General features: G+C 61.7%; 2 protein-coding genes across 6 annotated transcripts in view; both read left to right on the plus strand.

Moving 5' to 3' along the window:
* The window catches only part of NBEAL2 (neurobeachin like 2), a 28,999-nt gene extending 7,925 nt beyond the window's left edge, over window positions 1-21,074 (plus strand). For 2 of the 4 annotated variants that reach the window (XM_062200721.1, XM_062200724.1), the window contains 51 exons: window positions 58-139; window positions 219-343; window positions 531-613; window positions 2,073-2,158; window positions 2,258-2,540; window positions 2,688-2,794; window positions 3,267-3,347; window positions 4,977-5,060; window positions 5,443-5,541; window positions 5,946-6,547; window positions 6,626-6,758; window positions 6,841-6,960; window positions 7,201-7,522; window positions 7,716-7,798; window positions 7,904-7,996; window positions 8,212-8,386; window positions 8,511-8,644; window positions 8,940-9,099; window positions 9,335-9,437; window positions 9,605-9,758; window positions 9,841-9,999; window positions 10,176-10,335; window positions 10,491-10,576; window positions 10,736-11,251; window positions 11,860-12,038; window positions 12,125-12,284; window positions 12,511-12,648; window positions 12,744-13,103; window positions 13,188-13,337; window positions 13,466-13,623; window positions 13,722-13,846; window positions 14,148-14,283; window positions 14,665-14,825; window positions 14,925-15,241; window positions 15,351-15,446; window positions 15,823-15,947; window positions 16,033-16,173; window positions 16,309-16,439; window positions 16,535-16,644; window positions 16,739-16,856; window positions 16,955-17,052; window positions 17,123-17,239; window positions 18,521-18,610; window positions 18,696-18,805; window positions 18,947-19,119; window positions 19,252-19,346; window positions 19,546-19,662; window positions 19,756-19,914; window positions 19,995-20,143; window positions 20,309-20,444; window positions 20,526-21,074. In XM_062200721.1, the coding sequence (XP_062056705.1) occupies window positions 58-139; window positions 219-343; window positions 531-613; window positions 2,073-2,158; window positions 2,258-2,540; window positions 2,688-2,794; window positions 3,267-3,347; window positions 4,977-5,060; window positions 5,443-5,541; window positions 5,946-6,547; window positions 6,626-6,758; window positions 6,841-6,960; window positions 7,201-7,522; window positions 7,716-7,798; window positions 7,904-7,996; window positions 8,212-8,386; window positions 8,511-8,644; window positions 8,940-9,099; window positions 9,335-9,437; window positions 9,605-9,758; window positions 9,841-9,999; window positions 10,176-10,335; window positions 10,491-10,576; window positions 10,736-11,251; window positions 11,860-12,038; window positions 12,125-12,284; window positions 12,511-12,648; window positions 12,744-13,103; window positions 13,188-13,337; window positions 13,466-13,623; window positions 13,722-13,846; window positions 14,148-14,283; window positions 14,665-14,825; window positions 14,925-15,241; window positions 15,351-15,446; window positions 15,823-15,947; window positions 16,033-16,173; window positions 16,309-16,439; window positions 16,535-16,644; window positions 16,739-16,856; window positions 16,955-17,052; window positions 17,123-17,239; window positions 18,521-18,610; window positions 18,696-18,805; window positions 18,947-19,119; window positions 19,252-19,346; window positions 19,546-19,662; window positions 19,756-19,914; window positions 19,995-20,143; window positions 20,309-20,444; window positions 20,526-20,630 (7,984 nt within the window). In that variant the 3' untranslated portion in view covers window positions 20,631-21,074. The remainder of the gene's footprint in view (window positions 1-57; window positions 140-218; window positions 344-530; window positions 614-2,072; window positions 2,159-2,257; window positions 2,541-2,687; window positions 2,795-3,266; window positions 3,348-4,976; window positions 5,061-5,442; window positions 5,542-5,945; window positions 6,548-6,625; window positions 6,759-6,840; window positions 6,961-7,200; window positions 7,523-7,715; window positions 7,799-7,903; window positions 7,997-8,211; window positions 8,387-8,510; window positions 8,645-8,939; window positions 9,100-9,334; window positions 9,438-9,604; window positions 9,759-9,840; window positions 10,000-10,175; window positions 10,336-10,490; window positions 10,577-10,735; window positions 11,252-11,859; window positions 12,039-12,124; window positions 12,285-12,510; window positions 12,649-12,743; window positions 13,104-13,187; window positions 13,338-13,465; window positions 13,624-13,721; window positions 13,847-14,147; window positions 14,284-14,664; window positions 14,826-14,924; window positions 15,242-15,350; window positions 15,447-15,822; window positions 15,948-16,032; window positions 16,174-16,308; window positions 16,440-16,534; window positions 16,645-16,738; window positions 16,857-16,954; window positions 17,053-17,122; window positions 17,240-18,520; window positions 18,611-18,695; window positions 18,806-18,946; window positions 19,120-19,251; window positions 19,347-19,545; window positions 19,663-19,755; window positions 19,915-19,994; window positions 20,144-20,308; window positions 20,445-20,525) is intronic. The other 2 variants (XM_062200722.1, XM_062200723.1) reach the window with 2 other exon arrangements.
* Window positions 21,075-21,220: 146 nt separating this feature from the next.
* On the plus strand, window positions 21,221-24,380 carry LOC133766473 (death domain-containing membrane protein NRADD-like). Of its 2 annotated transcripts, none has more exons than XM_062200149.1 (5): window positions 21,221-21,371; window positions 22,376-22,579; window positions 23,250-23,433; window positions 23,546-23,670; window positions 23,767-24,380. In XM_062200149.1, the coding sequence occupies exons 2-5, from the start codon at window positions 22,537-22,539 to the stop codon at window positions 24,084-24,086; spliced, it is 672 nt and encodes a 223-aa protein (XP_062056133.1). In that variant the 5' UTR covers window positions 21,221-21,371; window positions 22,376-22,536; the 3' UTR covers window positions 24,087-24,380. The 2 variants fall into 2 exon arrangements, with proteins under 2 accessions (XP_062056133.1, XP_062056131.1); XM_062200147.1 differs by having other exon boundaries at window positions 22,483-22,579.

Genomic DNA, 24,380 nt, shown 5'->3' on the forward strand with positions numbered 1-24,380 from the left:
GCCAGAGGGAGTGGGGCGGGCCGCATTATGTAACCTGTACCGTCGTTCACTCCCCAGGAACCTGGAGAATGTAGAGGCAGGCTGGGGCCGGGTGCTGGTGCCCCGAGTGCTGGCCCTGTTGACAGCACTGGTGGCCGAGGTGAGGCGGGCTCTACCTGGGGTGGCAGGGGCAGGGGGAACAGTGCAAGCTAACTCCCCTCCCTCTCCCCACCTTGCAGCTGAAAGGGACCCCACCACCCCAGGAGAGCCGAGGGACCCAGCTGGAGAACGTGGCCCTCTACGCCCTGCTCCTTTGTGAGGGCCTCTTTGACCCCTACCAGACCTTGAGGCGTCAGCACAGTGGGTGAGACCCTGCAGAGGCTCGGGGAAGAGAGGGCATTAGGCCGTGGCCAGGGGCGGAGGTGAGACTGAGCCTGTGTGCAGGCTGGTGGCAGATGCCTGAGAACGGGGAGGCCAGGTTCATGGCTGGAAGTCCTGGCCTCACTCCCAGCCCGTGCCCACCTCTCTCCATCCCCCCACCCCCAACCCAGGGAAGTCATCAGCTCCAAGGAGAAGAGTAAATACAAGTTCCCTCCTGCAGCTTTGCCCTGTGAATTCAGCACCTTCTTCCAAGGTCAGGCACTGCCTCTGCCCCCTTGGCCCCTCCTGGCCCTGCCCGTACCCCTGAGTCCCTTCCTGTAGTTCCCAGTGATCACAGTGTTGGCTGGGAACTGCTCGCCCTTGGCCATACACAGGGCTAGGTGAGCCACGGCTGTTTGAGGGGGGCTTCCAAAGGCCAAGGAGGAGTCTAGGGGCAGAGAAGAGAAAGGACATGCCTGGGTGAAAGGAGGGACTTCTTTCCTGGGCTGGAGTGAGGGCCTCCCATCAGGTGGGGGTGTGGGATCCACCTGCCTGCCTGGACTTCTTGGGCCCTCCCAGCCACTTGTACCCTGTTGTGATCTGGACTACCCTGTTGCAATCCCCTTGTCCCTGGGGCCTCTGCCCAGCCTCCACTCCTCATAGAACCACTTCGCTAGCTGTCCCCACCTCCTGCTACCTCACTGCCCGAGAGCTGATGCTGGGGACACCTGTGGCCACCTGCTCTTCCTGATGGCCCTGCTCTGGTTGGAAGGGAGCTGTCCAGGATGTTAGATGCACAGAGGATGGGACGTGGCCTGGACAGGGGCAGGCAAAGCTGTGGGAAGGAGTGGCTGTTGTGATAGTAGGTACCTGTGGTGTGGAGGCAGCAGCTCCAGGAGGGGAGGCATCCCCCGGGAGCTCTCTGCCTCTGGGCACTCTTAAAACAAACCAAATTTTGTTCTCAGCACTGTCATCCCTTGGCAGTGGCCTGATGCCCTCAGGATCAAATCCTGCTCCTCCCACTCACTCTCTGCTCCAGCCTCCTTGCTATTTTCTCCCCTTCACAGTCTTTGCCTGCTGTGTCCTCTCCCTTCCCAGGCCCATCTCAAAAACCCCTCCCCCAGGGCCTCCCACCCCAGCTTTCTACCCCATGAGACCCAGGGTTGGTCCCTTCTGTTCTCAGGGTTTCAGTCTGTGTCCGGGCATCCTGTCCAGCTTTGCTGGAGCAGGGCCAGGTGGGCCTCCCACATACGAGGCTGTGAAAGCCCCTAGAAGCCCCAGGCGGGGGCAGTGCTAGGAGTGGGGGAGGGGTATGGTATATAAAGCAGGGTCGCTAGAGCAGGGCACGGGAAGCTCCAACTGTCACAGGACAGGGGCAACAGATTTGCATCTGAGAAACTAAACCCTGGGTCACTGTGGGGACGTGGAGGAGGCCCTGTGCTCACTCTGGGGCCTCCGCTTCGGGGCCCAAGGATCTGGGTGCTGGCTAGGCTCTTAGGGCAGGACCAATTCCCTCTTAAGCCCCTCAAATAAGAGCTGAGTCCTCTCAGCACCCCTAGTCAGGAGCCATGGCTTCTTAGTCCTCCAGGGAGAACCAGGTCTTCGTCCTCAGACTGGGTCTCTTACTTGGCCCAGCTCTGCTTCCCCCCACCCCAGGATGCCCACCTCTGTGCAGTCCCTTGAGCCCACAGCCCTGCCACCCTGATGACATTGCCCTGCCCACCCCCACCCAGAGAGCCTGCAGGATGCAGACCGATGGCCTCCCGCCCTGCTGCTGCGACTCATCCACCTCTTTAGTGCCATCCTGGCAGGAGGAAAGGTAGGCTGGGAGGTGAGCCTACAAGCCAGAGGGTGGCCATCTCAGGATCTGTCTGCTGGCTGACCCCTTGCCCCCACCCATCTCTGCCCACACCCGCAGGAGAACGGGCAGATGGCCGTGAGCTCCGGCTCCGTGCAGGGCCTGCTGGGTGTGGTACAGAGCTGCGGCCGTGGATCAGCCCAGGACCCTTGCCTATTGTCACTGGCACTGGAGGCACTGGTGGGTGCCGTCCATGTCCTGCACGCCAGCCGCGCTCCACCCCGTGGGCCTGAGCTCCGTGCCCTACTGGAGGGCTACTTCCGTGTCCTTAATGCTGATTGGCCGGCTGCTCCAAGCTCAGGCCCTGAAGAGGCCCCTGTCGCCCTGCGGGTCAGCATGCTTGGTGCGTATAGGCTCCCAGGAGTTGGGGAGGAGAAGCGAGAAGGCAAGACCCATGTGATGATGGAACGGCTGGACTGGGCAGCATGGGGAAGAAGAGTTAAGGCTGCCTGGAGGAGATGAGGCAGGGCCTGAACTGACCCTTTCACAGATGCCATCCCCCTGATGCTGGCATGTGAGGACCGCCCAGTGCTGCAAGCCACCTTCCTTAGCAACAACTGCTTTGAACACCTCATGCGCCTCATCCAGAACAGCAAGGTGGGTGGGGCCCAGGCTGGGGGAGGGGCCCAGGCTGGAACCTAGAGTGAATGATGGTGCCTATATGTACCCTGGTCCATTCACTGCTGGACAGACATGGCCACGGCCTGTAGTTCAGAGGGAGAGCCTGAGGCTTGTTTAAGGGCCTGTCCCCGTGGGTCCTCTGTGGGGCTGGACCTGAGGCTCATGTGGCTGTGTGCTCCAGAAGAGGGGTGTTCTACAGGAAGAGCTCTGCTCTGGCCCCAAGTACGGGGGCTAGAGGAAGGTGCAGCTGCTGTCGGATGCAGTGCTGCTCCTACTCACTCATCCACCCCACACCAGTGCCCTGCCAAGCACCAGGGACACTGCCTAGGTCTCAGGGTGTATACTTCCCTCTGGGGCATAGCCCTGACACCCGCCCCTGGTCGTTCTCTAACCCCTCCCTCTCCCGTCTTCCTCTTCTCTCTCCGTTGCCTCTACCCTGTGCCCACAGCTGTACTTGCAGGCCCGGGCACCCCCTGAGGGGGACAGTGACCTGGCTACCTGGTTACTGACTGAGCCCGATGTCCAGAAGGTACCACCCTGGGGCTGACCAGCTAAGACACCCATCCCTTGGGGTACTCCCCCATTGGGGCTCCCTCTCTGAGCCTTTCTTGCACTGTAGCACGGGGATGAGCCTAGCCACAAGGGTGGGCTGCCATGCTGTCTCACTTGCCTTCCAAGTCCCCATCCCCTGGAGCAGAGCAGGAAGTGGTCTACACCCTGCCTCTGCTCCTACTGGGGGCTGGGATTTGGCTTGTGCTGAGCTGGAAGGAACCTTCGAAACCAACCACCCAGCCCCATTTCCCAGAAGGGGAAAGAGCAGCCTAGATTGGTTGGGAGCACTCACGGAGGAGGTGATGTCTTTCCAATAGTCCTTGTGCCCAGCCTCACTAAGCAGGTCCCTGGGAGCCCCTAGACACTCAGGATGTGTTCCCTGCCTCACCTGCCTGGGGGCTGCAGGAACCCACAGGGTATCTGTTGAGGGGGCACTCATTTGTCTATTTAGTTTTTAAAGACTTTTTTTTATTTACTTATTTGAAAGGCAGAGTTAGAGGGAGAGACAGATCTTCCATTCACTGGTTCACTCCCCAAATGGCTGCAGTAGCCAGGGCCGGGCCAGGCTGATGCCAGGCACCAGGAGCTTCCATATCTCTCATGTGAGTGCAGGGGCCCAAGTACTTGGGTCATCTTTGGCTGCTTTCCCAGGCAGAGAGTTGGATCAGAAGTGGAGCAGCCTAGACTTAAACCTGTGTCCATATGCCATGCCGGCATCGCAGGCGGAGGCTTGGCCTGCTATACCACAATGCCGGCCCTAGGAAGCACCCTTTTAGACAGCTCAGCACCTGGACCCCAGCCTCCAGAGCCTTTCCCCTGGCACTGTCTTTAGGAGGCAGTCCCGTGTGTCCATTGCACGTGGTCCTCTGATGAGAGCCTGCAGATCTGTTAGTCTACTAAGCAGGCAGAGCAAGGCAGCACCCCTTGGTTTTGACAGATGAGGAGACTGAAACTGGAGAGGGAAGGAAGGTTGCTGCAGGTTACCTGGCAAGGTGGGCAGCGCTGGGACCAAGGGCCTCAGAGAACCCAAATAGGGCCTGGCACCTGCTGACAAATTCACTAAACCCTCCTACTCCCTCACCCTCTGAAAGGGACAGGGCGGGTGAGCAGCATATTCTGGCTCTCAGGCTCGGCCAGGCTAAGTCTCAGTGTCCCCACCTGGATTTAAGTGGACAGGGGGCAAGGTCGGACTCAAAGGTCTCGAAGGTTCTTCTGGTTCTAACATCTTATGGTTGATTATCCCTAAATTCCCTGAAACCCTGTCAATCATCCTGGGTGATGGGGCACTTGCTGGCCTGCCTGCACGTGTGTGTCTAGCTTGGTGGGAATGGTTGGGGGCTGGGCCCCTAAATCCACTAGAGGAGGGGGGGTGTGGGAATAGTGTCCATTGTTAATCTGTCCCAGCCCTCCCACTCTTGGTTTGGTCTCAGGCCTCTGTCAGAATGGGTCTTACCGAGTTGCTTGGAGAGGGCCCTGGATTCAAGGTAGGGTCACAGCAGTTGGCGACAAGACTGGGTTACTGATCCAGCATGTGCTTTGATTGCACACTGCCACCAGCTGCGACACCCTGGCACCTGCCTCTCCTGACTGCCCCTCCCCACCCAAGGTGCTGGACCAGGACACAGACACCATCGCAGTACATGTGGTCAGGGTGCTGACCTGCATCATGAGTGGCTCCCCCTCAGCCAAGGTGAGGATACTGTACTCTGGCTGCTGGAGGGGTATGGGGTAGAGTTAAATGGACCACATGCTCCCAAATCTGGCCTGACTGGAGCGAGGCGAGTGAGCTGGGGAGGTGACCACTCTGCCCTCCGGGGTATGGCATGGCACGCTGGGCAGGCGTGGACATCACTGTCCAGGAAGTTGGATATCCTGGGTCAGGGCTGGGTGGGGAAGATCCTTGTGGGTTGACTGTACCCCTGCTAGCTCTGTGATGCAGACGCAGAGCCAGGCAGGGTAGCGAGCCCTGGAAGATGATGCCCTCCTGAGTTTCCATGAGGCTCAGGGTTTGCCCTGGGTTTGCCCTGGGGCCCATGTGTATGCTCACTTCTTGCCCATACTCTACTACGCAGGAGGTGTTTAAGGAACGCATCGGCTACCCTCACCTTCATGAGGTTCTGCAGAGCCATGGTCCACCCACCCATCGGCTGTTGCAAGAGCTGCTCGATATGGTGAGGGCAGGGGCTTGGGCCAGGGTACTAGAGACAGCCAGGACTGAACCAGGGCTCCCACTGAGGGTGAGCTGTCCACCCTGAGAACAATGGCCAGTATGCAGTGTGACCTATGGCCTGGCCACGTATGTCCTTGTTGCTGGGCTGAGGGTGCTGCTGCATGTTTGTAAGTCCCTGAATTGTCCTGGTGAGCTGCAGTTGGGCATCGGGCCCACCCAGGCCTGGAGGTTAGTGATGCTAAAGGGCGGTGATTAATGCTGGTCATCGCTGTGCCTCTGATTTTACTAAGCCTGCAGCACAGCATGGGGTGGCTTTCCCATGCTGTAGGAAAGTAAATCAAGACATCGCAGTGTTGGTGGGGTGGCAGGGTCCACCTCGGACTGTCACAGTCTCTCTGTCCACAGGCGGTGGAGGGGGACCACAGCTTATGCCCGCCTCCACCTATCCGCAATGAGCAGCCTGTGTTGGTGCTGATGCAGTGGCTGCCAGCACTGCCCACTGCCGAGCTGCGGCTCTTCCTAGCACAACGGCTCCGGTGGCTCTGTGACAGTTGCCCTGCCAGCCGTGCCACCTGTGTGCAGGCAGGCCTGGTGGGCTGCCTATTGGAGACACTCAGCACAGGGGCAGCCTTGGGGCCCCGCTGCCAGGAACAGCTGTTGGCACTGCTGCAAGCACTGGGCTGCGTGTCACTAAGACCCTTGGAGCTTCGTCACCTGCTATGCCCCCCGCCAGGGCTGGACCCAGGGCAGGGCGGAACTGAGGTGGGGAAGGCCCGACACGCAGGGGCTGTCATCCGCGCACTCTCAGGCATGGCCCGGCATCAAGGTCCTCCTCGTGCCTTGCGTTACTTTGACCTCACACCCAGCATGGCAGGCATCATGGTGCCCCCTGTGCAGCGATGGCCAGGGCCCGGCTTCACTTTTCATGCCTGGCTCTGTCTGCACCCCACGGATGCAGCACTTGCCTTGGCTCCTACCCGGCCACTCCAGCGAAAGCAGCTGTACAGGTGGGTGACTGCTGGGGCCAGAGACGAGCTGCCAGGGTGAGTGGGAACAGCACACGTAACTGGCTCGCCTGCCCCCAGCTTCTTTACCAGCAGCGGCTCAGGGTTTGAGGCCTTCTTCACGGTGGCTGGGACCCTGGTGGTAGCTGTGTGCACGCGAAAGGAGTACTTGACCATGAGCCTGCCCGAAGTGACCTTCGCCGACTCTGCCTGGGTGAGCCTCGCTCCTCGTGTGGCCTGGTGGAGACAGGGCGCCAAGTCCCAGCTATGGCCTGATGTGCTGGCTTCTGTTCTAGCACTGTGTAGCCATTGTCCATGTGCCTGGGCGCCGGCCCTTCAGCCAGAACCTGGTCCATGTCTACAAGGATGGCCATCTGGTCCGGACAGCACCCCTTCGCTGTCCCTCCCTCAGTGAGGTGTGCTGGGGATTGGAGGAGGCCATGGTTTGGAGGGGGGAAGTGGAACACAGTGGACTGGGTGGGGCTTGGGGTCCCTTTCGTCCCCTGCCCGCCTCTCCCCCCACCAGGCCTCCGACTTCAGCCTCTAGTCCTTGCAACCTGGGGAGGAGGGTAAGGGGTGGTCACGCTGAGGCACTGGATAGAGGTGGAGCCCAGGCTTTGCTGTGACCTGACCATGCCCCAATGCCGGCTCCACAGCCTTTCTCTTCCTGCTGCATCGGCTCTGCTGGGCACCGCACAACGACCACCACCACGGGGCCGCCCATGCCACCAGGCCCCACTGCCTTGGAGCATACTCACCCTGCCCTCACCCGCTCCCAGTCAGTGCCAGCCTCCACAGGGCTCGGCTGGGGGTCCGGGCTGGTGGCCCCCCTGCAGGAGGGCAGCATCAGCTCCACCCTTGCAGGCACCCAGGACACCCGGTGGGGCAGCCCCACCTCTCTGGAGGGCGAGCTGGGGGCCGTGGCCATCTTCCATGAAGCCCTGCAGGCACCGGCCCTGCGGACTCTGTGCGCCCTGGGTATGCAGCACCGTGCGCCTTGCCACAGCCCTAACTCCTGCCCCAGACCCAGCGGCCAGGACTTGGAAAGTGCCCGGCTAGGAGAAGGGGTCCCCGGGGGGATCCTGTGCTCTGGGCAGGCAGGGGAGAGGCAGGCTCTGGATGGGGTTTGGCTGGAGGCCCAGTGAGATCTGAAGCTCCTGCCCACCTCCAGGGCCCAACGAGATGGCACCCTTTAAGCCCGAGGGTGAACTGTACGAGCTGGGCACGAAGCTGCTCCTTCATTATTCACCTCAGGTATTTGGGGCTGGGGGTGGTTGGCTCTGCCATGCTCCACTCCCACATTCTATCTGGCACCCTCCTCCTTCTGACCTTGCTGCCAGCTCTTACTTCTTCCCCCAGGCCTGTAAGAACAATATCTGTCTGGACCTATCCCCTGGCCATGGGCTGGATGGTCGCCTGACGGGCCACAGGGTAGAGACCTGGGATGTTAAGGTGAGTGTGCATGTGTGTGCTGTGTGGGCAGGAAACAGGAGCAGGGCCCCGTGAGTGTGTGGGGCAGGCTGGGGAGTGGCACTGTGCCCTGCGAGGTTTGTGGAGACCAAATGGAGAGGGCCAAACTTCCCTGGACCCATGTGGCCAGGCTTGGGGAGTGGAGTGGGCGGGAAGCTGGCTGGGAGCCACGTCCTCACACCATCCCCCTCCTCCAGGATGTGGTAAACTGCGTGGGGGGCATGGGGGCTCTGCTGCCCCTGCTGGAGCAAGTGGCTGAGCAGCCCCAAGAGGCTGAGGCAGGGCCAGCAGAAACGCATGACCTCGTGGGCCCCGAACTGACCTCCGGCCGCAACGCTCAGGGCCTGCTCCTCCCCCTGGGCAAGTCTTCAGGTGAGAGTCCCGGAGCCTGGGTTGCAGGGAGTGAGTCCTGGCATGGTGGCGGCTGGAGTGGTGCAGCTTCATGGCCACCGGCAGGCCCTTGACACAGATCTGTCCCCCTTCTGGTGACTGGCAGAGGAGAGAATGGAGAGGAACGCAGTGGCTGCCTTTCTGTTGATGCTGCGGAACTTCCTGCAGGGCCATGTTGTCAACCAGGAGAGCCTAGTGCAGTGCCAGGGGCCTGCCATCATTGGGGCCCTCCTGCGCAAGGTGAGGCTCATGGGACAGGTAGGGACTGGGTAGAGGGACAAAGAACGGGGACACGGATGTATTGTTAATCATGGAGCACTTCCTGGCAGAGGTGCCAGAGGATCTGAAGAAAAGGGCCCCACAGGCTGGGGCAGGGGACCTGTACAGCAGGCTGGGAGCCACCGCAGGTTTCTGAACAGTGGGGCTGGTCCTGTTGGTGTCCACCATGCCTGTGCTAGGAAGGGCAGAAGCTGAGAGGCTCCACAGCAGGTGGGTCGAACCTGACAGCTCATCCCAGCTCCTCCTCCCACCCCAGGTCCCTAGCTGGGCCATGGACATGAACGTGCTCATGTCTGCCCAGTTGCTAATGGAGCAGGTGGCAGCGGAGAACAGCGGGCCCCTCTTGTACGGGCTCTACCAGCATCTGCTCTTCAACGTTCACCTCTGGACCCTCAGTGACTTTGCTGTGCGCCTCGGTAGGAGTGGGCAGCGAGTGAGGGACCGTAGGGCAGGGTGGGGTGAGACGTTCACAGCTCTGCTCTGAACGCCCTGAGTGGACAGAATCTGACCAGGACCCAACTCTGCCCTGGGTGTCTGAGAGGAAACTGTCCCTGTCCTTCGGGGGGTGGCAGGGGCATGGCCCCGTCCTGGAGCACGTGAAGGGGCCTAGCTTCCCTTGGTGGCCTGAGCCCCGTGCTGATGCCCACTCAGGCCACATCCAGTACATGTCCAGCATAGTCCGGGAGCACAGACAGAAGCTGCGGAGGAAGTATGGGGTCCAGTTCATCCTCGATGCTCTGCGCACCCACTACAGGTGAGGCTGGTGCACTCGGATAGGCGGCGGGGGTTGGGGGCAGACTGACACAGTGACCTTGGGGACAGGAAGTTGCATTACTCTGGGTCACCTGCCCCGCCCATTCATCCTCCCTGATCTCTACCCTCCATCTGGACCTGGCTGGATGTGCCTGCTGGACACACCAGCCCGCGCCGGGAGCGCCCCCTTGCGGCTGATGACCTGCGCACAGTGCAGACTTCCCTCCTGGGCCTGGCACGGGAGTTCCTGGTGCGGAACTTCTCTGCTGAAGACATGCAGGTTGTGCTGAACTTTTTGGCAGCCACAAGTGATGATGGCCAGGTAGGCTGGAGGTTGGTGAGTCTGAGGCGGGGGTGTGGACCCTGTAGAAGGCCCAGCCCAGGATAAGACTTTGTGTCGGCAGGTGGTGGGTACGCTGGACCTGCTGCTGGCCCTGCTGCAGGGCTCCCCGGCACAGGAGTCCTTGGCTGTCTTCCTGTTGGAGCCGGGGAACCTCGAGGTGCTGCTGGCACTACTGGTGCGGCCCAGATCACTGCCTCTGCTGCCCGACCGAGTCTGCAAGGTACACCCAGCCCGTCCCCAGCTCTGGCATCCCATGTTCTGGGGCCCCTGCAAGTCTCGGGGTCTGCTGGCAAAGCTGTCTTCATAGGCCTCTGGATCCACACACCTGTGTGGTGACCCCCCACCACCACAATAGGTCCTTCCTGGTGAGGACAGCCCCCAATGACCCTCCTGCAGATCCTGCGCAGACTGCAGCAGAATGAGCGGTTACCTGAACGATGCCGCCAGCGGCTCCGGCTGCGGGACTGTGGTCTCCAGGGTCTTGTCGCCTGCCTGCCTGAGGGGACCATTTCCCCCCAACTCTGCCAGGGCCTCTACAAGCTGATCCTGGGGGCAGGTACAACCTGGTTGCAGCCACAGGCAGGTCAGGTGGAGGGGGGTGACAGGTATCTAGGAAAAGACCAGGAAGGGAGGAGATGTCGGAGTAGGGGCCAGGATTGCACCCCATTCTATAAGGGCCAGTCCCTTAGGCCCCCTTTGGCCATTCCCCAGATTGTCTGAACCTCTCGGATCTGCTGGCTGTGGTACAACTGTCCTTCCAGGCTGACCTCAGCATCCGCCTGGACATCTGTCGCCAGGTGGGTGTGAGAGATGAAAAGTTTGTAGGGAGGGGAACTGATGGCTTCACTTTGTTTGTGAGGAGGGGATCTCTGGAAGTCTCTACAGAAAAGACCCCAAGATGAGGGGCTGGAGGAGGTGGGGGTGAGCCCCTCACTTGCTGTGCCCTGCTCCGGCAGCTCTTCCACCTCATCTATGGACAGCCAGACGTGGTGCGGCTGCTGGCCCAGCAGGCTGGCTGGCAGGATGTGCTGACCCGGCTGTATGTCCTGGAGGCTGCCACAGCCAGCAGTCCCTCACCCTTTCTGCCGGAGCCACCCACCTCCCCAGAGCCATCTCTGCCCAAGCCACCCACCGAGTCACCTGCTGAGCCTTCTGATGTCTTCCTGCCCTCAGAGGCCCCCTGCCCTGACCCTGATGCCTTTTACCATGCCCTGTCCCCGTTCTGCACACCCTTTGACCTGGGCCTGGAACGGGCCAGTGTGGGCTCAGGCAACACTGCTGGTGGCGGCAGCGGCAGCGGGACCCTCACTCCGGCCAGCCAGCCTGGCACACCTTCCCCGCTAGACGGGCCGCGGCCCTTCCCTGCTGCCCCCGGCCGCCACAGCTCCAGTCTCTCCAATGTGCTGGAGGATGGCAGCCTCCCGGAGCCCACCATCAGCGGGGATGACACCTCTAATACCAGCAACCCTCAGGTGAGGCGCCCATCGCAGCTGCTGCGTGGAGGACACGGGTGGCTGTGTGACCTTTCCAAGGGCGGCCTGTCTGACACCAGGCCTGCAGCCACCAGTCAGCGTCTCCCCTCTGCAGTCATGTTCCCAGAGGGTGGGGGGCCCTAGAACGGGGCGAGTCGCATGGAGCCCGAGTGGACGGTGCCGGCCGGGCCTTGGAAGGGCCCTTGAGAGAGCCTGGAAGGCTGGGACCTTGCAGGGCCTACAGGCAGCACAGCTCCGGGAGTTCTGCCTTGTGCTTCTGGTTTGGGATGGGCCTCTGCTCAGTCTATGGCACTCTTCCAGAGAATTCCAAGACAGGTCTTTGAAGGCTGGGATTACTCGGTGAAGTGCCCCATCTCTTCTTGGGAATTTAGTGAGACCCCAGGTTTCTTCCTTAGAATTCAGGGAATGGCAGAGGCCCCTATGCCTTTCTTTTAGGCCTTTGGTGCCAGGCTGGTTGTTAGCCAAGTGCTCTGCTTCTGACCATCCCTAGCAGTAGTGGACGTGGGGTACTGAGAGGGGACGAGTGGGGGTCCACCTGATTCTCTCACTTCCCAGCCCACAACACACACCCCACCCCATGCCCACAGCAAACCTCTGAGGAGGAACTGTGCAACCTGCTCACCAATGTGCTGTTCTCCGTGACGTGGCGGGGCGTGGAAGGCAGCGACGAGGCTGCCTGGCGGGAGCGGGGCCAGGTCTTCTCGGTGCTCACCCAGCTGGGGGCCTCAGCCACACTTGTGCGCCCACCGGACTACATCAAGCGCAGGTGAGAGGGTGGCTCAGGAGGGCAAGGGGTCTCTGGAGGCAAGGAATGCTTTCAGATAGATCCCTAAGTCCCACTGCCACTCCCAGCCTCCTGGAGATGATGTTGGAATCAGCCCTGACAGACATTAAGGAGGCGCCCCCAGGGGTCCTGGCTAGCCTCACCCAGCAGGCACTTTGGCTGCTGCGCCTGCTACAAGACTTCCTTTGTGCTGAGGGCCACGGTAACCAGGAGCTGTGGAGTGAGAAGGTGCGGCTGTTGGGGGGTAGGGTGGGGTACTGTGAGCTGAGTGAGTGCTCAGGTGTGCACAGCCTGAGGCACCTGGTCTGGGAGGCAGATGGAGTGCACGTGAGCATGGGCTTGTCTGTGTGCTCAAACCTCACCTGGCCACCTGCCCGAACTTGCACTTGCTGCCTCCCCGTGGATTCCTGGACACGTCTCGTGACGTCTGTGGGAAATATGTTGTGTGTGGCAGCTCTTTGAAGGTGTGTGCAACCTACTCGATCGCCTGGGAGCCTGGCCGCACCTGGCCAATGGCACAGCTGATCTCCGCGAGATGGCACAGATTGGCCTGCGTCTTGTGCTCGGCTACATCCTGCTGGAGGACCCACAGGTGAGCACAGGGGGAGATGCCGTGGGAGGCGGCCTAGCAGGGGTGGGCAGCACTGAGAGGGGCCGGGTGCCACCCGCACCCTCTTGTACCCACAGCTGCATGCCCAGGCCTATGTGAAACTACACATGCTGCTGCAGACGGTGGTGCCTGTCCGCCGGGAGGAGGCCTGCTATGTGCTCTCCAAGCTGGAAGCCGCCCTGGGTCGGGCGCTGGACACCTCTTCCTCCCAGATGGCCACGGAGAATGGGCAGCCCCCACCCCCAGCCGCAGCAGCTACGGAGCGCTGTTCCTGGCTGGTGCCGCTGGTGCGCACGCTGCTGGACCGCGCCTACGGGCCCCTGGGACTACAGTGGGGTCTGCCCTCGCTGCCGCCCACCAACGGCAGCCCCACCTTCTTCGAGGACTTCCAAGCTTTTTGTGCCACACCCGAATGGCGCCACTTCATTGACAAACAGGTGCCTAGAGGTGGGTGCGGGGGAAGAGGGGTGGGGCCTGGGGGCCAGTGTCCAGCACTGGTCTCTTCTTGCCCAACCCTGCAGGTGCAGCCCGCCATGTCGCAGTTTGAAATGGACACTTATGCTAAGAGCCACGACCTCATGTCGGGTTTCTGGAACGCCTGTTACGACACACTCATGAGCAGTGGGCAGCGGCGCCAGCGAGAGCGCATGCGCAGTCGTCGGGCCTTCCAGGTGGGTACCCGGGCTTGGGGACGGGGATCTGTGCCACACAGGTGCCCAGAACCCGGGCTGACTGGGCAAGATAGAGAAACCGGGGGACTGGCTGCAGTCAGCCAGGCTGAGCTCTGTCTTCCACCTAGGAGCTGGTGCTGGAACCCGCGCAGCGGCGAGCACGCCTGGAGGGGCTGCGCCACGTGGCGGCCCTGAAGCAGCAGGCAGCACAGCACTCCACCGCCCTGCTGCACTGGGGGGCGCTGTGGCGCCAGCTCTCCTGTCCCCGCGGGGCCTGGGCGCTGAGGTGGGGCGGGGTCAGGGTGGGGTGCAGGGCTTGGATGTAGGGAGGCCGATAGCCCTCGGTGGGCCCACCCGTGACCACCACCCGGGCCATATCTGCAGGGAGCCCCCGACCCCCCACTGGAAGCTGTCCAGTGCGGAGACGTACTCGCGCATGCGCCTGAAGCTGGTGCCCAACTACCACTTCGACCCTCACCTGGAAGCCAGCGCCTTAAGGGACAACCTGGGTGAGGAGTGTGCTGACTTCCATCTGCCCAAGTCGTGTTTCCTGTCTTGCCTTGCTGTGGCTGAGTATGAGCGCCTGAAGAAGTGTGTGGAAAATGGAATTAAAAGATTTTTATTTTGGTGCAAAAATCTTTGAAGTCCATGTAAATGAGGGGTCTTCAAGAAAAGTTCATAGAAACTGTAATTTGTGAAAAAACTATGCATGCATTTCAAAATTTTTTTTTGTCCTAAGGCCAACTTCTCTTTTAATGCTGTTCTTCCATGAGCTTTTTGAAATACCCTCAAACTCTTGGCCCGTTGCAGGTGAGGCTCCCCTGACACTCACTGAAGAGGCCTCACTGCCTCTGGCAGTGACCAAAGAAGCCAAAGTCAGCACCCCCCAAGAAGAGCTGCAGGAGGACCAGCTAGGCGAGGACGAGCTGGCTGCACTAGAGACCCCGTGAGTGGGGCTGGGAGCCAACTGACCGCCTCTGGGGAGATCTGCCTGGGGCAGTGGGCAGGGGTCTGCCTGCGTGTGCCTGCTGCTGTGACATGGATGCCCTGAGTGCATGGCCTTTTTGCTGCCCAACTTCAGTCTCCTTCCAAGATCAGGCAGGGCCTTGAGAGAACTGTCTCATGGCTGATTGTTGCCCATCAGTAGCCAGCCGCCCCAGAGCAGGACTGAGACATGAGCAGAGTGGGATGGGGACTCCAGACCTGCAGGGGCTGGGGAAGGGGCAGCCGGGGAGAGGGGTTGGCGTCCTGGCGATAACTGGGGGCCGGTGGGTGTGTCAGGAAGCGGTCCCAGAGCCTGGATCCCAAGGCAAATGCTGGTCCCCAGGATGGAGGCGGTGGAACTGGATGAGCAGCGTGAGAAGCTGGTGCTGTCGGCCGAGTGCCAGCTGGTCACAGTAGTGGCCGTGGTCTCCGGGCTGCTGGAGGTCACCACACAGCATGTGTACTTCTACGACGGCAGCACCGAGCGTGTGGAAACAGAGGAGGGTGCGTCCTGGTGGAGCAGACTGGTGGGTGTGGCAGGAACGGCAGAGGTGTGGGTAGAGCTGGGGCAACTGACTTCCCACCTACTGTTTGTCCCGACAGGCATTGGCCATGACTTCCGGCGCCCGCTGGCCCAGCTGCGAGAGGTCCACCTCCGGCGTTTCAACCTGCGTCGTTCTGCACTTGAGCTGTTCTTCATCGATCAGGCCAACTACTTCCTCAACTTCCCCTGTAAAGCGGGCGGAACCCCAGCCTCATCTCCTTCTCAGGCTCCCAGACCCCAACCCTACCCCACTCCACCCCACACTCAGGTACGGAACCAGGTGTACTCATGGCTCCTGCGCCTGCGGCCCCCCACCCAAGGCTACCTAAGCAGCCGCTCCCCGCAGGAGATGCTGCGTGCCTCAGGCCTTACCCAGGTGAGCACCCTGAGTGTGAGTTGTGGGGGATGCACCGTTGGGATCTTGAGGGCGGGGGGAGTGCTGGACAGCCCTGCTGGCTTACCTCTTGCCTTGCCTTGTCCCCCAGAAATGGGTACAGCGTGAGATATCCAATTTCGAGTACTTGATGCAACTCAATACCATTGCGGGGCGGACCTACAATGACCTGTCTCAGTACCCTGTGGTGAGGGCCCTCTGCACACCTCTGCCCTGTCCCTCTGATCTGTCAGCTCTGGGTTCACCCGAGGCTAGGGCCTGCCAGTGGGCCAAGCCCTGAGCTTGGTCCTGGGAAGGTGTGCCTCTGGCCATGACTTGGCCTCTGTCCCCCGCAGGCTCCACAGAGCCCCCTCCAGCCCTTGCCCCTCCCATCTTGGCCTCTGTTCCCCCTGAAAGGAAGCCTGTCCCAGGGCAGTCTGTCCTGCTCCTCTCTGGCCCCTCCAGATGGTGTCCTAGCCTTTGGGCAGGCTGTGTACCTGGCTCCCTGTGGGTGAGGGCTGGGCAGGGTGGGCAGGCAGGGCCATCGGGACCCTCATGCAGTCCTTGTCCTGGTGGGCGGCCAGTTCCCCTGGGTCCTGCAGGACTATGTGTCCCCAACCCTGGACCTCAGCAACCCGGCTGTCTTCCGAGACCTGTCCAAGCCCATCGGTGTGGTGAACCCCAAGCATGCCCAGCTCGTGAGGGAGAAGTGAGCACGTGGGCAGGGGCTTGGCTCAGCGGGGTGGGGATGAGCGCCGGGGGCTGCTGCTGACTCCTGCTCACTGTGGAACCAGGTACGAGAGCTTTGAGGACCCTGCCGGCACCATTGACAAGTTCCACTATGGCACCCACTACTCCAACGCAGCAGGCGTGATGCACTACCTCATCCGCGTGGAGCCCTTTACCTCCCTGCACGTCCAGCTGCAGAGTGGCCGGTGCGGCCCCAGGGGTGTGGGGGAAGTTGAGGGGAACACAGGCCCTCCTGGGATCCCTCACTGGCCTCTGGCTCCCCACTTCCCTTCCGTGCACCCTCTCTCCCTGGCTCACCTTGGCCCCGTGTCCCTCTCCAGCTTTGACTGCTCCGACCGGCAGTTCCACTCGGTGGCGGCAGCCTGGCAGGCCCGCCTGGAGAGCCCTGCCGACGTGAAGGAGCTCATCCCAGAGTTCTTCTACTTCCCTGATTTCCTGGAGAACCAGAATGGTAGGACACGGGCAGCGTGAGGATGGAAAGCCCAGGCTGACTGGCCAGGAGTGACAGGGATGGCACAGGGTGCAGCTGACCCAGTCCTTTGCCAGGTTTTGACCTCGGCTGCCTCCAGCTGACCAACGAGAAGGTGGGCGACGTGGTGCTGCCTCCGTGGGCCAGCTCGCCCGAGGACTTCATCCAGAAGCACCGCAGGGCTCTGGTGAGGAGGCGGCCACATCGAGATGGGTGCACACCCACAGTTGAGGGTCCTGGGGGCACAGCCAGCCCTGGACTGACCGCCCCCGGACCCTCAGGAGTCAGAGTATGTGTCTGCCCACCTGCACGAGTGGATCGACCTCATCTTCGGCTACAAGCAGCGGGGGCCAGCAGCAGAGGAAGCGCTCAATGTCTTCTATTACTGCACCTATGAGGGTGGGTGGTGCACTGCACTGAAGTGGAAACAGGGTACAGATGAGCGGGGGCAGGTGCACAGGGCAGAGGGAGTCCTGACTGCCCTGCCTCCTGCCCAGGGGCTGTCGACCTGGACCACGTGGCAGATGAGCGGGAACGGAAGGCTCTAGAGGGCATTATCAGCAACTTTGGGCAGACTCCCTGTCAGCTGCTGAAGGTGAGGCCAGCTTGGAGCACAGTGGTTGGGGATGCCCAGGCTGTGGTGCTAACTGCCCACATGTCTGCAGGAGCCACATCCGACGCGCCTGTCGGCTGAGGAAGCAGCCCATCGCCTGGCGCGCCTGGACACTAACTCACCCAGCATCTTCCAGCACCTGGACCAGCTTAAGGCCTTCTTCGCAGAGGTAGGAGGAGGACGGAGTCTCAGGCTCCCATTCTGCAAAATGGGTTTAACTTCACTGTTCTTAGCGATGTCATGGGACATAAGGGAATATCCAATCCAATTTAAAGGCACATTGGAAAATAAGCTAAACACGGCTAGAGTATGGGAGTGCCTTCTTCATGCGGGCCAGGACAGTGTTGATGAACCCAACCACCTCTGAAAACCCTGGGGAGATCAGAAGGCAGGCAGTCTGGCTGGACCCTCCCTTCCTGCCTGCATTCCTGGATGTTGACCCCAGGCTGACCATTTTTTTTTTTTTTTTTTTTTTGACAGGCAGAGTGGACAGGGAGAGAGAGAGACAGAGAGAAAGGTCTTCCTTTTGCCGTTGGTTCACCCTCCAATGGCCGCCGCGGTTGGCGCGCTGCGGCCGGCGCACCGCGCTGATCCGATGGCGGGAGCCAGGTGTTTATCCTGGTCTCCCATGGGGTGCAGGGCCCAAGGACTTGGGCCATCCTCCACTGCACTCCCTGGCCACAGCAGAGAGCTGGCCTGGAAGAGGGGCATCCGGGACAGGACCAGTGCCCCGACCGGGACTAGAACCCGGTGTGCCGGCGCCGCTAGGCGGAGGATTAGCCTAGTGAGCCGCGGCGCCGGCTTCAGGCTGACCATTTTTTAAAATGATTTATTTACTCATTTATTTGAAAAGCAAAGTTACAGAGAAGGAGGGAGGGAGAAAGAGAGATCCTCCATCTGCTGGTTCATTTCCCAAATAGCCACAATGGCCGGGACTGGGACTGGCCTGGAACTTGATCCGGGTCTCCCACATAGGTGGCAGGAGCCCAAGCTCTCAGGCCGTCTTCTGCTGCTTTCCCAAGCGCACAAGCAGGGAGCTGGATCAAAAGTAGAGCAGCCAAAACTGAAACTGGCGCTCATATGGGACGCCAGTGTTGCAGGCAGCGGCTTAACCCTCTGTGCCACAATGTCAGCCCCCAAGCTGCCTTGGAGGCTGCCCTCCCCTCCTGCCATTGGGCTAGGGGCTCAAGGAGTAAGGGGGTGGGAGAACCAGAGTTGAGACCGAGCTTGATCTTTTCAAAGGATCTGGCTCACCACCCTAGACACCCCCTTGAAGGCCCACTGGTCTCGCAAACCTGCTTTTTGGGAGTGACTTCTGCATCTCTGACACATAGGCTGTGACCCCTGGGGGCAGAGGGCAAAGGAAGGAGTGGTGTCCTGGGAAGCACATCATGTAGTCGGGGCCCCAGTGGGCTCTCAGACACCGCCAACTCTGCACTTCACCTTGCAGGTGGTCAGTGAGGGTGTGCCCCTGGTGCTAGCCCTGGTCCCCCACCGGCAGCCCCACTCCTTCATCACCCAGGGCTCCCCAGACCTCTTGGTAAGTGTACTGGGCGGGGCTCCACTTCAGCCCCACCCCCTCTCTGACTTGCCCCAAGCCCACCTCTGTCCAATCCTGCCTGCAGGTGACTGTGAGTGCCAATGGGCTGCTGGGCACCCACAGCTGGCTGCCCTATGATCGCAACATAAGCAACTACTTCAGCTTCAGCAAAGACCCCACCATGGGCAACCCCAAGTAGGACAGAGGGCTATGGGTGGGGGTGGGTTGAGTCCTCTCCTACCCAGTCAGAGTTAACCAGCTACAGGGGAGATCCCTGAAGGTGTGGGTCTCTCCCATGTGGCCTGGCCTCACCTGCCACCTCCCTCCCTTGGTCAGGATGCAGCGACTGCTTAGCGGCCCCTGGGTGCCAGGCAGTGGCGTGACTGGGCAGGCACTGGCTGTAGCCCCTGATGGAAAGCTGCTGTTCAGTGGTGGCCACTGGGATGGCAGCCTGCGAGTGACTGCACTACCCCGAGGCAAGCTGCTGAACCAGCTCAGCCGCCACCTTGGTATGAGCAGCCTTGGAGCTGGGGGGATGGGGCCTACAGGTGTAGGCTGGCGTTCTGAGGCTGGTCAGGGAGGCTATGGCTACTCTGTTCTGCTTGTACACTCCCCTCCCCTCCACTCCCCTCCCCATGTAGATGTAGTGACCTGCCTTGCACTGGACACGTGTGGCATCTACCTCATCTCAGGCTCTCGGGATACCACGTGCATGGTGTGGCGGCTCCTGCAGCAGGTGTGTCTGGGGGGGACGGGGCAGCGCTGCGGGAGTCCTGTGGCCCAGACCTGCAGCCCATCCGGTCTTCCCTTTCCTGCAAACAAGCCTGAGACTCGCTGGCCCTCAGCATTTTGAGCTTGGACAAGGCCTTTGACTTTCCTGAGCCTCAGCCTTGTCGTCCAAGGGCCAGTCCTAAGCCAGCCCCGGCTCCCCACAGGGTGGTCTGTCAGTAGGGCTGGCACCAAAGCCTGTGCAGGTCCTGTACGGCCACGAGGCTGCAGTGAGCTGTGTGGCCATCAGCACTGAACTGGACATGGCTGTGTCTGGATCTGAGGTGTGTGCATGCGTATGCTCTCGGGTGGGTGTTTGCTGGCGCTGCCCCCGGAGCCAGAACCCCTGCCCAGCACCCTAAGCCGCCTGTCTACAGGATGGAACTGTGATCATACACACTGTGCGCCGTGGCCAGTTTGTGGCAGCACTACGGCCTCCGGGTGCTGCATTGCCTGGGCCCGTGTCCCACCTGGCACTGGGGTCTGAAGGCCAGATTGTGGTACAGAGCTCAGCGTGGGAGCGTCCTGGGGCCCAGGTATGGGGAAGGGGTGCCCAGCAGACAGGGGTGCAGGCGTGGGGGATCCTGTCCTTGCCGACACTCCGCGCTCCCTGCAGGTCACCTACTCACTGCACTTATACTCCGTGAACGGGAGGCTGCGGGCCTCCCTGCCCCTGGCAGAGCAGCCTACGGCCTTGGCAGTGACAGAGGACTTTGTGTTGCTGGGCACGGCCCAGTGCGCCCTGCACATCCTCCACCTAAACAAGTGAGCCCCGCCATGCATGGGTTCAAGGCCCCTCAGGCTGATGCTGGTTGTCAGGGGACACCGGGGTGGTCCCTGTCGTCCCACGTTCTCTGGGCACCCCTGTGGGCATGTCCAGCCGTCTGCTGGCGGCAAAGCCCCCCATTCTGTGCTTCTCCCCCGCTCCAGACTGCTGCCGGCCGCGCCGCCCTTGCCCATGAAGGTGCCCATCCGGAGCGTGGCGGTGACCAAGGAGCGCAGCCACGTGCTCGTGGGCTTGGAGGACGGCAAGCTGATCGTGGTGGGCTCCGGGAAGCCCTCTGAGGTGATGGAGAGCAGGGTGGGGGCTGGGGTGGGGCGCGGGAGCCTGGCCCTAGCTCACTCCGCCCGCTCCTGCCTGCACCAGCTGCGCAGCAACCAGTTCGCGCGGAAGCTGTGGCGGTCATCGTCGCGGCGCATCACCCAGGTGTCCTCCGGTGAGACGGAGTACGGGTCCGGAGAAGCACGCTGACAGCCTGGCCGCCCCGGCTCCGCCCCCAGCGGGCCCGACCTGCAGGCAGGCCCCGCCCAGGCGCCGGCGGGAACACCGCGGAGTCGGCCGCGCGAGCGGGTGGGCGGGGCCCCACTCCCGCCCAGCTCGGGGATTGGCGGGCGCGGCACTCCAGGAAGTCCCGCCCCTCGCCCTTAGAGGCGGGGCCACCCTGAAATCCCGCGCTGCCTCCGCGCTCGCGGCTGCACATTTTGCACAACCTGGGGCCAGGGGTCCCCGGCTTACGAGCCCCCAGTCCCGGCGGAGCACAGGGGTCGCCCGTGGCCTTAACCCCTCAAGGCGGCCCCAGCTCTCCGTTCTTGGCAATAAACCCGGCCTAGTTTTGTAGCTGCTGTGTCTCCAAGTGTGCGTGCGTACGGCGTCGCGGACCGCGGTGGCCGCCTCGAGGCCGCCTGGCTCACATTCTCCGGCTTTGGGGCTGGGTGGGCAGCGCGCACGTCCCTGCGGGACAGGGCGAGGCCGCCGGGGGACGCCCGCACCCCGCCCGGCCCCGCCTCCCCATTGTCCGGCCCCTTCCCGGTCCCACCTCCCGGCCCGCCCCGTGCCGCCCGCGCTGGGCGGACCCGAACCTGGCCTCCCCAGGGACTCCGCGCCGGCTTCCTGGCGGGCCCGCGGGTGGGCCCACGGGTGGTCTCGCGGCTTCAGAGGCCGAAGTCTCGCCCTGCTAAGTGGATCGTGCACCGGAGAGGGACAGCGCAGCAGGTCAGGGGGGAGTGGGGGCGGAGGCCTGGGGCTTGCGGAGCAGAGGGCGCCTCTCTGCCCCCACCTCGGGATCCTGTGGATGTTGTGGTCCCCAAGCCGATGTCCGTGTGTCTGTGCGTGACTCGGGGCTGTGTGGGCATGCTGGGTTGTTGCTTTGTTGGCTCGGAGGCGGTGAGAGATTCCATTCTACCAACTCAGGGTGGTGTCGGGCAGGTGGACGCCAGGCCTGTGCGCTACTGCCTGCGCTGGTCACAGGCCCACCTGTCAACAAAGGTCCCAGAAGAGCCCCTCGGTGTTCAGTGGCTCAGTGTACACACCCTACACGTGGCAGGGGCCACCAGCCTGTGTTCCAGTCTACTTGGCCACAGCACTGGATTGCTGACTTAGCCTTACTGTGGGCACATGGCTGGCAGACATCTGGGTATGCGATGGTTAACTGCTGGGTGGGGGGGCCTCCCTTCTGTTCTCCATTTCCTCCAGGAAAGGGTCCTCCTCCACCCAGACTTGGTACCTCTCTTCCCCACACCTCAGGAAAGGGGGCCTAGCAGAGTCAGGGCCATAGCATCCAGGGAGGTGCTGGGATGGAGGGGCCCTGCCCTTCAGGGTTTGGCCCTTTGAATTCCCGGGTGAGAAAGGACCACTCAGGCGGTCTCTGGGCCCATGGCCCTGTGGCCTTGCTGCATCTGCCAAGCTTCCCTCCTCCTCGGCCTCTGAGCTCGAGAGGACCAGACACTGACCGACAGAGGAGCATCCTCACCACAAGACAGCCTCCTGCCTTGGGGCCTTAGGCTCCTGCTGAGACATGTGGGGCTGAGTCCCCACTGCCACTCTCTTCTGGCTGAGACGGGACCAGAGGCTATGTCTGCCTTTCGCGCCTCTAGCATCCTTGGACTCAGACCAGGGTCTCTGAGACACGGTGGTTTCTAAGCTGTCCTCTGTCATGAGCTGCAGCCTGACCCCTCCAGCTGCCGCCAGCTCTGTCACCTCCATCACGCCTGCCACAGGAGGAAACTGGTCTAGCCCTGGAATGAATCAGGATGGAGTGAGCCGGAAGACAAGGCTACTCCAAGGGACTTCTGGCCTGAGGATTTCCCCCCACCCCTAAACACAGCCCGTCGTGGACTCAGGAGCAACCTCCCGGGGATCCAGGCTGACCAGCAGAGCCATGCTTCAGGATTCCCACCACAGCAAAGACATGGCTTTTGTGGGTAAGTACCCTTTGATCCAGATCTTGGGCCCTGGGCGGGCTAGGAGGTACCCCAGCTGGGTAGGTCACCAGCAAGTCCCAGTCACAGGCTCTAGAGTCCCTGTCTCTGCTGTCTGCGGGGTGGGGGGGGTTGGTGGGGTCTGTGCCGGGTCTGGGGACCGCTGGCCTCTGGGCAGAAGAGAGCAGCAACATTGACTTCCCTTCTGGCTCAGCTTTATTTTGCAAAACTCTCCAAGACCATCCATGCCCAGAGGCTGCTTGTGGGGGCCAGCAGGAACCCCTGTGCTCTCACAATCCAGACTTGGTGGAGGAGACGCAGTCACTGCCTTCTGGTGCCGTGGTTGGCGGAGATGGTGCAAATGGGGCAGGAAAGGGAGAAGCCTGCTGACTTGTCAGATGGAGACAGTGGGATTGCACGAGCAGAGGCCTGGAAGCTTGGGGAGGCACAGACAGCAATCTGAGAAGGGCTGGGTGTCCAGGCTGGCAAGCAGAGGTGAGCCTGTCGGAGGTGAGGGCAGGGAAGTGGGCCAGCCCAGTCTAGATGCCCTGCAAGGAGCTGGCGACTCTACCTGTCCAGCTGAGTGTTTGCCAACTTTTTTTGACGACAGGTGTGAGTCCGTCAGAGACCCTCACCTTAGTTCCTTGCTCCTGACTCTCTCCTTCTTCCACAGATAGGAGCCTGAGAGGGCAGGACGGGGACGGGGTACGCACAGGGGCAGGCACAGCCCTGGCCTTCAATACCTCCTCCTCATTCCCGGATGAGCCTCCCGAGGGCTCAGGCAACATCATCCCCGTCTACTGTGCCCTCCTGGCCACTGTGGTCCTCGGTCTGCTTGCATACGTGGCCTTCAAGTGGTAGGTGGCCTGGGCCTGCCTTTTGGCATCCCCTCCCCAGCTGGACTCCCGGCCTGCTCCCTGTCTTGGTGAAAGTGGGAGCAGGTTGGCAGGTCCCCTCTGCTCCCCATAGCTGGCGATCCCATAAGCAAAGACGGCAGCTGGCCAAAGCTCGCACTGCAGAACTGGGTGGCCTCGACAGGGACCAGAGACATGAAAACAGTGTCTTTTTGGACTCGCCCAGCGATCCCAGCCAGGGTGAGCCCCTTTCTCCATCTTGTGGTCCTTTGGATCTCTCTGTGCTGCTGTGCCAGCACCCACCCCTCGGGTAACAACTCGTGTCTCCCACCCTAGGGCCACAATATGAGCCTGGCTGCCGACTCTACCTGCATCTCCCCCGGCAGCAGCAGGAGGAAGCAGAGCGGCTCCTGGAGGTCTCGGGCGAAGCTGACAGGGGCTGGAGGGGTCTGGCAGGCCGCCTGGGCTACCCGCCTGAGGCTGTGGAGACCATGGCCCAGGGCCAGACGCCAGCCTATACCCTGCTGAGGGACTGGGCCACTCAAGAGGGCAGCAGAGCCACCCTCAGGGTGCTGGAGGAAGTCCTAGCTGCCATGGGTCGTGAAGATGTGGTCCAGGCCCTGAGCCCCCCAGCTGAAGGCTGCTCTGTGGTGTGAATGATGCGGTGTGTTCCCCACCTCCCACCCCAGCTCCTCATACACCTTCCCCTTTGTGGGCTTCCTGGCGTTGCTGGCCTCAACCCGCTTGGTTCTGGGGGAAACACCGAAGATGCTGCCACCACTCACTTCCTCTCCCTCTCCCCTCCAGGACAGGTACCGGCCTATGGGGGAGAGGGGAGGTTGGCAGTGAGGGGTGGTCCTGCCCTCCCAGTCTCTACTCCACCTCCCTTTATTTAGCCTCAGCTATTTTTCTACTTTTGTATTGCACATTAAAGGTACTTTGGACTTGTT

Source organism: Lepus europaeus, chromosome 9 (genome assembly GCF_033115175.1).
Source record: "Lepus europaeus isolate LE1 chromosome 9, mLepTim1.pri, whole genome shotgun sequence".
Taxonomy (NCBI): Eukaryota; Metazoa; Chordata; class Mammalia; order Lagomorpha; family Leporidae; genus Lepus; species Lepus europaeus.

What these genes read in the sequence shown, in the direction of transcription:
- LOC133766473 (XM_062200149.1), top strand. Translation starts at nt 22,537, where the DNA reads ATGCTTCAGGATTCCCACCACAGCAAAGACATGGCTTTTGTGG. An exon ending in GCATACGTGGCCTTCAAGTG is followed by an intron (nt 23,434 to 23,545) that starts GTAGGTGGCCTG and finishes TGCTCCCCATAG; the next exon opens with CTGGCGATCCCATAAGCAAA. An exon ending in GCCCAGCGATCCCAGCCAGG is followed by an intron (nt 23,671 to 23,766) that starts GTGAGCCCCTTT and finishes CTCCCACCCTAG; the next exon opens with GGCCACAATATGAGCCTGGC.